General features: G+C 44.6%; 2 protein-coding genes across 2 annotated transcripts; both read right to left on the reverse strand.

Moving 5' to 3' along the window:
- Nucleotides 1-5112: 5112 nt before the first annotated feature.
- Nucleotides 5113-8785, reverse strand: LOC123090788 (leucine-rich repeat extensin-like protein 5). Its single transcript, XM_044512132.1, has 2 exons — nucleotides 6675-8785; nucleotides 5113-6571 (listed from the first exon to the last, which is right to left on the reverse strand). Exon 1 carries the CDS (start codon nucleotides 8591-8593, stop codon nucleotides 7661-7663), a length of 933 nt encoding a protein of 310 aa, XP_044368067.1. The 5' UTR covers nucleotides 8594-8785; the 3' UTR covers nucleotides 5113-6571; nucleotides 6675-7660.
- Nucleotides 8786-8799: 14 nt separating this feature from the next.
- LOC123090799 (uncharacterized) lies at nucleotides 8800-9938 on the reverse strand. The gene is made up of 2 exons (XM_044512142.1): nucleotides 9786-9938; nucleotides 8800-9674 (listed from the first exon to the last, which is right to left on the reverse strand). The coding sequence occupies exon 2, from the start codon at nucleotides 9616-9618 to the stop codon at nucleotides 8989-8991; it is 630 nt and encodes a 209-aa protein (XP_044368077.1). The 5' UTR covers nucleotides 9619-9674; nucleotides 9786-9938; the 3' UTR covers nucleotides 8800-8988.
- Nucleotides 9939-10431: the final 493 nt, after the last annotated feature.

Genomic DNA, 10431 nt, shown 5'->3' on the forward strand with positions numbered 1-10431 from the left:
GGTTGCCGGATCATAACACGTAGTAGGTGACTATAACTTGCAAGATCGGATCTAGAACATGGATATAATGGTGATAAAATAAACGGTTCAGATCTGAATTCATGGCACGCGGGCCCAAAGTGACAAGCATTAAGCATGGAAAAGTCATAGCAACATCAATCTTAGAACATAGTGGATACTAGGGATCAAACCCTAACAAAACTAACTTGATTACATGCTTTCTATTTTGCCTTTTATTTTAATAGCGATTGGCTTTTGTTGAAGATGAAACTTGTCCCACAGATACTAGGGGGATGTGTAGAGTTAGCCAAGTAAGATTCAAAATATTTTGAATAGTTTACAAATTTGTTTAAATAGAAATGGTTAAATTTAGAAGTTGTGGGTCTTGTTTTAATTATGTTTAAGGCCATTTTAAATATTCGAATGAGGTTGGTTCTTACATGAAAATTAGTTAGTGAATATTTACAAAATTGTGAACTTTTCTATTTTACTGTTTGAAGAAATAATTTATTTGACTTTATTTTAAAATTGAAAATGGCTTTGATTTTTGGACAGGTGACAAGCTGCATAGTAATCACGATGACATGGCCACCATTAGGGGGAGATTACTGTAGCATGATTCTCGGGGTGTTATAGTAGTTTGAGGAGTTCATGTATTCACTATGTGTTAATGCTTTGTTTCGGTTCTCTATTAAAAGGAGGCCTTAATATCCCTTAGTTTCCAGTAGAACCACGGGAGGGTAGGACAAAAGATGTCATGCAAGTTCTTTTCATAAGCACGTATGACTATTTACGAAATACATGCCTACATTATATTTATGAATTGGAGCTAGTGTTGTATCGCCCTAGGTTATGACTGTTATATGATGAATATCATCCAACGAATCCACCGATCCAATGCCTACGAATTCCTCTTATATTGCTCCTGCTAAGTTACTACTGCTATTGTTACTGTTGCTCTTGCTACAAAATCATTGCTATCACTGTTACCGTTACTATTGTTGTTGCTACTACTATCAAAATTATCATACCACTTTGCTACTGATCACTTTGCTACAAATAACTAATCTCCAGGTGTGGTTGAATTGACAACTCGTCTGCTAATACTTGCAAATATTATTTGGTTCCCCTTGTGTCAAATCAATAAATTTGGGTTGAATACTCTACCCTCGAAAACTATTATGATCCCCTATACTTGTGGGTTATCATTCACATAAAAGTTATATTGTAATGGATCCTCCAACCTGTGGTGCTTGCGAAAATCTTTGCTAGCCAAAAATCCGCACCAAGTAGAGATACTACTTGTGCATCCAAAACCCTTAAACCTAGTTTCATGTCATGAGAGACCACTATATCTACTTATGGATTGAATAAGATCCTTAAAGTAACCTGTCATCGGTGCATAAAGCAATAAAAATTGCTCATAAATATGCATGATCTTTTATTGTAAGGGAAAATAAGCTTTGTGCGATCTTGTGATGGTAAAGAAATAAAAGCGACGGACTGCATAATAAAGGTTGCTATCATAAGGGGCAATATCAAGTGACGTTCTTTTACATTAAGAGCTTGCGCATCCAAAAATAAAAAGTGCATGACAACCTCTACTTCCCTCTGTGACGAGCCTATCTTTTACCTTGAAGTATTTACTTTTCATGCAAGAGTCAATAGTATTTTCCTTTATTCCTTTTTCATTCTTTCTCTTTTGCAAGCATCATGTGGTGGGAAAAGATCTAGGCATATGTATCTAGTTGGATATGAGTGATCATGAGTTATTATTGTTGACATTACCCTTGAGGTAAATGAGTTGGGAGGCGAAATTATAAGCCCCTATATTTCTATGTGTCTGGCTAAAACTTTTGCTTCATATATATGTCGTGAGTGTCAGCAATCATAGAAGACTAAATGATGGTTGAGTATGTGGACTTGCTAAAAAAAAGCTCATACATGAGACCCTTCTAGAAGTATGATGAATTGTAATTGCCTTGTTGACTGAGAACATAGTTTATTAGTTTTCAAGAAAGTTTATGCCTTATACTTTGTTGTTGTGATGAACCGTTACTTGCTCATGAGAAGTATTATGATATTATATATTGTTGTTATGATAATGATCATAATGCTACTATGTCCATATTTTTTTATTGACACATCTCTCTATATGTGGTGATGATTATCGATATCGGCTTTCGCTTCAGGACAAGCGAGGTGGGGGGTTGATACGTCCATTTTGCATCATGTTTTCCCACTACTATTTATAATGGTTTTGATCAATAAAACACTTTATGGTGCAATTCTAATGCATTTCTCTCTTAATTTGCAAGATTTGCATGAAGAGGCAACTAGAATTCTGGACCTGAAAAAGCTATGTCACAGATACCTATTCTGCACAACTCAAAATGAGCTGAAATTTCACGGAGAAATATTTTGGAATATATAAAAAATACTGGAGAAAGGAAATACCAGAGGTGGCCACCTAGATGCCCACAGGGCACCAAGGCATGCCCTGGTGGCTTATGGGGCCCCTGGACATCCTCCATGGCCCAATTTCTCCTATATGAAATCATTTGCCCTAGAAAAAATAGAGAGAGGACTTTCGGGACGAAACGCCGCCTTCTCAAGGCGGGACCTAGGCAGGAGCACTTTCGCTCTCCGGTAGAGCGATTCTGTCGGGGATACTTCCCTACGGGAGGGGGAAATCGAAGCCATCGTCATCACCAAACAACCCTCTCATTGTGGGAGGACCAATCTTCACCAACATATTCACCAGCACCATATCATCTCAAACCCTAGTTCATCTCTTGTATTCAATCTTTGTCTCAGAACCTCATATTAGTACATGTGGGTTGCTACTTGCTAGTAGTGTTTATTATATGTTCAGGTCCATTATGCTATTCGACACCTCTCTGGTCTTGAACATGTATATGATTTGTGATTAGTTACTTTTGTTTTTGAGTACACGGGAGAAGTCTTGTCATACGTAATCATGTGAATTTGGTATTCGTTCGATATTTTGATGATGCATATGTTGTTGCTTCCTTTAGTGGTGTCATGTGAACATCAACTACATGACACTTCACCATCTTTGGGCCTAAGGGAAGGCATTGTGGAGTAGTAATTAGATGATGGGTTGCCAGAGTGACAGAAGTTTAAACACTAGTTTATGCGTTATTCCGTAAGGGGCTGATTTGGATCCATATGTTCCATGCTATGATTAGATTTATCTTAATTCTTCTTTCGTAGTTGCGGATAGTTGCGAGAGGGGTTAATCATAAGTGGGAGGCTTGTTCAAGTAAGAATAGCACTCAAGCACTGGTCCACCCACATATCAAAGTAATGAACACCAATCAAACAAACATGATGAAAGTGACTAGATGATATTCCCGTGTGTCCTCAAGAACGCTTTACTTGTTATAAGAGAAAGTTCCGGCCTGTCCTTTGTTATAAAAAGGATTGGGATACCTTGATGCACCTTTGTTACTATTGCTACTTGTTGCTCGTTACAAATTACCTTGCTATCAAACTACTTGTTACCGATAATTTCAGTGCTTGCAGACAATACCTTGCTGAAAACCGCTTGTCATTTCCTTCTGCTCCTCGTTAGGTTCGACACTCTTACTTATTGAAAGCACTACGATTGATCCCCTATACTTGCGAGTCATCGGGGGCCAAGAGAGAAGGAGGAGGAGGGGCTCTCTCCCCCTCTCTCCCGGTGGCACCGGAGCACCCGTCGGGGGAACCATCGTGGCGGCGATCTACTCAAACAACTCTGTCGTCTTCCTCAACACCTGCATCCCTTTCCCTCATCTATTATCAGTGAACCACTCACCCGCAACCCTCTGTACCCCCTACTTGAACATGGTGATTTATACTATATATTATTATCCAATGATGTGTAGCCATCCTATGATGTTTGAGTAGATTCTTTTTGTCCTATGGGTTGATTGATGATCTTGATTGGTTTGAGTTGCATGTTTTTTTGTGCTCTCCTATGGTGCCTTTCATGTCGTGCACACGTGGGGGATTCCTATTGTAGGGTGTTGCAGTATGTTCATGATTTACTTACTGACTGAGTATGTGGGTGACAAAAATAAAAAAAACTCGAGTAAGTGAGGTGTTGTGTATGGGATTAAAGGTGACTTTACACATAAAGTTATGGTTGGGTTTTACCTGATCTTTTGTAGTTGCGGTTTCTTGCTAGGTTTCCAAGCATAAGTGCATATTATCCAAGTACGGAAAGTATGTTAGCACATGCCTCTCCCTCATATAAAATTGCAATAGTGATTACATATCTTGTTATCAATTGCCTAGAACAAGTTTGCAAATCCTACCACCACTTTTCCACACTCCTATACTAACTTAATTGTTCTTTTATTAAAAACAACACCTAACTTTTATTTTCACGTTATTTATTATCTTGCAAACTTATCCTATTACACCTACAAAGTAGTTCTATTCTTTTTCTAGGTAAAGCAAACGTTGGTGTACATAGAGTTGTATCGGTGGTCAATAGAACTTGAAGAGAATATAAATTCTACCTATAGCTCCCTTTGGGTTTGACACTCTTACTTAACAAAAAAAGACTACAGATGATCCCCTATACTTGTGGGTTATCACATCTCCGAATGTAGATCATTGGAAAGAAGTTGTTCATAATGAGATGGATTCAATTCTTTCTAATGGAACTTGGGAGCTAACTGAACAACCCTATGGTTGTAAACATGTGCACTGTAAGTGGGTATTCAAAAAGAAGCTAAAGCATGATAGTACTATTGATAAGTACAATACACGGCTTGTGGCCAAGGGCTACACTTAGAAAGAATGCGAACATTACTTTGACACATATAAACCTATTGCTAGAATGACCACCATTTAGGTGCTACCTTCATTTGTTGTCTTTTAGGTCTTATCATTCATCAAATGGATGTAAAACTTTTGGTGCCATGCCCCCAGAGTGCCAGGGTGACTGTGAAGATTGATCTGATTTTTAAATAACACAGTAATGTCCAACAAATAATTATTGTTTGACAAAGAAAAGGTAATTTACTATTTTATGCCAACATATATTCTGCATTTTGTTTAATTTTGAAGTTGGTATTGATATCCAGAAGAAGCATTTGGTCAGCAAGGAGGATGATTTGCATGAGACGAAAGCGTATGGGACAGAAAAGCCAAAACCCTTATCCAATCTTCCTGCTGATGTTTGCTTGGTTAGCTACAGGACAGCTCGAACAAGTCCATCTGAAGCTCATATTGGACGGAGCCCTCTATCGAAAGAGGTCTGTGTTATAGAAGGTGATGGTGCCAGCATTCCAGACTAATCTGATAATATGTCGGGAATGAGAAAAATTAACAACTTGGCTCACTTTAAGTCCTTAACCTACTATATCAATATGGACTCCACAATTCTAGAATCGGCTGATTGGCCATTAGTGTACTGTTTAGTTGAAGCCTTTCAAGGTAGCCTTAGATCACCAGAGAACTGCTATGTTCACCTGATCACATGTCAGATTTTTATCTTGTTACAGCACCCGATGAGAACTCATCCTACCACTTCAAGGTGTCCTGATGTATAGGGAAGTACAACCTCCGTCCGAATTAGTTGACTCAGATTTGTCTAGATACGGACATATTTAAACACATTTTAGTGTTAGATACATCCGTATCTAGACAAATCTAAGTCAACCAATTTGGGACGGAGGGAGTACATTATAAGTTGTACTAAATCCTTTCTTGGCTTCTTTTACTGATCTTTTGTGGGTGTTTGTAGTGGCAGCCTTGCTTCTCCCCTGATCTCAAAGGACTCGCCCCGTCTGCCCCGGGTCTCCGTCTCCCCCATGGTACGACACTTGCAAGATTGAGCGACTTTCTCCCATCATCTCCTCTCACAAGTATGAGCTGCTTGCGCATGAGCTAAGTGTGTGGACTGCGTAAGCATCGGTGAGACTGACATGGACATGAACATGAACATGCTTTAAGATGATTCAGTTTAGTGGTGGCTGTAGCTAAATTTTGTGGTCATTGCTCCACCGACATTATACTGAGCTCTAGCTTCTATACATCAATTTGCATTCGTTCGCACATAATCAGTGCACTGGTTTAGCTAGATGATCATCATGCTAACTGTGGCTTTATGTGGTGACCCGAGCCAGTTTGTCATGGTATATGTGGCAACAAATTAAATGAGGTGTGATTTATCTTCGTACGATCGCAACAGAGAACCATAAGAAAGCAGTGAGCATTATGCTATGTATGAAATTACACTAATTTGAACCAACTAAATTGAACTGGTCATAAACATGTTTTCTTGATTTGTAATAATTTTTAGTGCAGCCAAAATATTTTTGTGTGTATGTTAATTCTCACATATGTTTGTAATATTAGTCGAAGCATGCATTTGCACGTGCACGCTTACTAATAGTAAATAGATTAGCAGCAAAAGTGTTGAGCGCCAGCAGAGTAAAACCCAAAAGGGGAACATTGAAACTTAAGCAAGGTGGACTATACCCCACTGCGCCACTTTCCCTTCACTCGCCAGTTGCACGCTTTCTTCCGATTGCATAGTTGTCCTTTGTTCCTGAAAGGAGAGAAGAAAATCAATCAGCTCGCCTAACTTGTAACAAAAATCATGAAAAACAATGCAGAGATGAACAAAAAAAAGAGGTATTGATGCCACTCACCAGTATTCACGAATGCAGCAGGTGTAGATATGGTAGACAAGGCAACAGGGGCCAAATACGGGGCCACTTAGGATGCAACCATCCATAGGTCGTGACCAAGCGTCAGTACTAAGGTTATACTCAGTAAGTGACCCATTTGTCAGACTGGCTTGAACAATGGTGTTGCTGACAACAGTAGGCAATGGCCCATTACAGGAAACAGACAGACTCCTCACATGATTAAGGAACAAGGCCTTGTCCCCAATGCTTCTTACCGGAATCAGTTTTTCCGATGTTATATCTGCAAGTCTATGAATGAGCATATGCGACCAGGAGCTATCAGTATAGCCAGTCACAAGGATCTGTGAGTCGCATTCTACCAGGAAGATAGGACGAGTGAGAGTCTCAGTTGGAATTGTGGCAACCAACTTGGGTTCTGGTAATAATGAGGAACCTGAGCCCACCACATGATCATCCTGTGGTGGATCAACTTGGAATATATCCGAGTTCTCTTCGAATGTGAAGCTCATCCACACTATGTATAATTTGCCTTGAAACGATAAGGGTGTATTTGTTATGGCGCTGCTAGAAGGAGGGCGCGAGAGTGCCGGCCGGGGGCCTTTTTGCCCACGGCCGGGCAAGAGGGAAGGGATTTCCATCTTAATTTTTGCTTGATTATATTGATACATCTTCTTTCTTTATATAGAGAGGTTTACTTGACTCTCAAGCAAGGCTTACTTGACCCCTAAGCAAACGACCCTTATCTCTAATTAACCCTAAGACTAATGGGCCCATTAGGCCCATTACGTACTCTAACACTACACCCCACCTGGACATGCAGCTTGTCCTCGAGCTGCAGCCAAACCAACTTATAACCATGACTCGACGCAACACAAACCTAACACCTAAAAACAAGCCTTTTACATCTCAGCTTGTTTTATTATTCTCAACCTGAAATAGACTAGGACGCTTTATTTTGGACGTGCACGTGTACAGCCACCTGGATCCTATGGACACCACCTGGACAAAAGGAGTGCACGTGTATGGTTGTTGGTCTGCACCGCACAGGAAAGAGTGGAGGACTTGCGATGAAGAATGACGAGGAGGGGTGCGCCCCCCCAACCGCCGATGTCGCAGACTTTGAGGTCGCTGCCCGCGAGGAAAACAGCATGCCGGCCGCCCGTGGGGGAAACCACATGCCCAAGATCCCCGACGCAGCGGACGAGATCGAGGTCCTTTGCGCAGCGAAGGGCAACTTGGAGGAGCGGCAGCTGCAGACCACGCATCGCCCGCACACGCCGACGCGCTAGGAGGCCGCGCGCAGCAGCCTGCAGCCTCACCGCCGCCGACACGTGGCGGGTAGCGATCCAAGACGAAAGCGGTGACGGCGACGGCAGGGACTTGATCTGCTGGATGTGGACGCCCTGGGATGGCGGCGGCGCTGATGGAAACGAGGTCGTCGCACTCCCGTCGTAGGGCATCCCATACTGGGCGGCGGAGCTGACCGGCGGTGGCTGCTGCAGCTGCAGCGGCTGTTGCGCTGTCGCGCCGGGCGCGGCGGAGGCCGCCAGGAGCGGCGGTTGCCACTGCAGCCAGGGCTGGGCGGTGGTGGCGATGGATGGAAGCTGCAGCGGCCCGCCGAGCGCGGCGAAGGCCGCCTGGTGCGGCGGCTGCCATGGCAGCCACGGCGGCGCGGGGGCGGCGATGGGCGGCACAACCGAGTGCGGCCCGTAGGACCCGGCCAAGAACAGGTGGATCTCCTGGACCGCCTGGGTTAGGTCCCGCAGCACCCCAGACACGTCCTCCCAGGTGAGGACGGTGGGGGCGGGCGCGACAGAGGATCCCGGCGCGGGCAGGAGCGGGGTGACGGTCGTGGTGGTCGCCGGAGGCGACAAGGTGACAGGCAGCAGAAGAGATGGGCTTGGCGGTGGTGAAGACATGATCGAACCGAAGCTAGCTGATACCAAATTGTTATGGCGCTGCTAGAAGGAGGGCGCGAGAGTGCCGGCCGGGGGCCTTTTTGCTCACGGCCGGGCAAGAGGGAAGGGATTTCCTTCTTAATTCTTGCTTGATTATATTGATACATCTTTTCTCTTTATATAGAGAGGTTTACTTGACTCTCAAGCAAGGCTTACTTGACCCCTAAGCAACGATCCTTATCTCTAATTAACCCTAAGACTAATGGACCCATTAGGCCCATTACGTACTCTAGCAGCATTATAACTAAGCGACCAGGTTGATAAGTGCCATTGCTGATCCCGGGAGGTAGCGTAGGCTACACAGCCCATCCGATGCAGTGCAAGCAAGATGGTGATGACTCCGGCAGCACTGACACTTAAGGAAGTGCATACTCCTCTGAGGTAGTAGAACTTATGCACATGGTGAAAGCCCCAGGCAGGCCTGGGTTAATCTGCGGCACAAGGGTCACAAGTCGTGGGAGGTCGACGACATCACCAGTGAAAGGGTGGAAGATGCGAATGGCTGTGTCTTCATCCCTATGCATGACTAGCAGACCGTCCACCGAGTCAAGGATGCAGTGGTCCTTGAAGATCGGGAGCTTGATGCGAACAAACTTCCCTGAGTCTAGGTTGAAGAAGCGAATGTAGCCGCGGAGCCTGCTGTTGGCCGGGTAAAGGCCGTGGCCCTCCGGTAACATCATCCAGCGACGCGGGTGAAACCGTGGATCGATGACACCGCGGCCGCGTGGACAGACCGTGCTGGACCGCCAGTGGGGGCAGACCGCGCGGAAGCGGACATAGTCCAGCAAGTCGCCCGCCAGCACCCGCCAAGAGATCAGGCGAACCAAATCTTCATTCATCGACGCCCAGGGGGAATGCGCCGCCGTGCCCGCACCAGGGGAGACGCTGGATACATGTACAGTGACGCGCCGGCGACGTTTGCTGCTGTTGCAGGCACTTAAGGACAATCGCGCCGATTTTCCTTTCTGATGGTCCAGTAGAGACATTTTGGATCGAACAAATCTTCTTCACCACAGAATATGAACACGCTTTCTTTATAACCCTAGAAAAAAAAAATCCAAACTTTACCGGTTTCAGCAACTCGGGGATTCGACAAGTCACAAATCTCGATCTGGAAACTCTTGTATCAAACTGCAAAACATGCAGCACGCACCTCGTGACTGGATTTTGTTCGGCAGGCGCAGCTCAATGTAGCCCGGTACTGAATATTTGTGTACCACAGGATAGAATTCGAGGCGGAGTCGAAATCCTAAGGGCAGCAGAGAACGGATTGCTCAATTGGTTCCGGCCGGGGCGGGGGATTGGGGGAGAGGGGAGGGGGGAGACTAGGCAACTGATATACCGCTGTTTTTCTTTCCGAAAATGATATTGGACGAACGCCAGATTTATAGCCACTTCGAGCGAACGCTCACACGGTTCTCGCATCACATTCACGGATCTTGACGCAAGAAGCCTTGCCAGGTCAGATCCAAAATTGGTTCGCTCGAAACAAAATTTACACAAACATCTGCTTATACCCCTATAAAAGAAAGAGAAGGCGGAGAACCAAACAATCAGGCCCGTCCATCAACAAAATCTAATGACCGTTAATCCTTCAATATTTAAGGCAACAAACACGCATTTAGCCACTACAATCAATCGATCGCTAATCTGCCCCGCACTAAGAAAATTGGTCGCCCGCACGACCTCCACCTTCTCCTCCCGCGCCGTTCGCCTCCCGCAGCCTCGCGCCGAGCCACGGGAAGCCGCGCCCTTCACCACCGCCTCGCACCGCCGGAGCCACGGAAAGCCGCCGCAGG

This window comes from Triticum aestivum, chromosome 1B (genome assembly GCF_018294505.1).
Source record: "Triticum aestivum cultivar Chinese Spring chromosome 1B, IWGSC CS RefSeq v2.1, whole genome shotgun sequence".
Lineage (NCBI taxonomy): Eukaryota > Viridiplantae > Streptophyta > Magnoliopsida > Poales > Poaceae > Triticum > Triticum aestivum.

What these genes read in the sequence shown, in the direction of transcription:
- LOC123090788 (XM_044512132.1), bottom strand. Translation starts at nt 8,593, where the DNA reads ATGTCTTCACCACCGCCAAGCCCATCTCTTCTGCTGCCTGTCACCTTG.
- LOC123090799 (XM_044512142.1), bottom strand. Translation starts at nt 9,618, where the DNA reads ATGTCTCTACTGGACCATCAGAAAGGAAAATCGGCGCGATTGTCCTTA.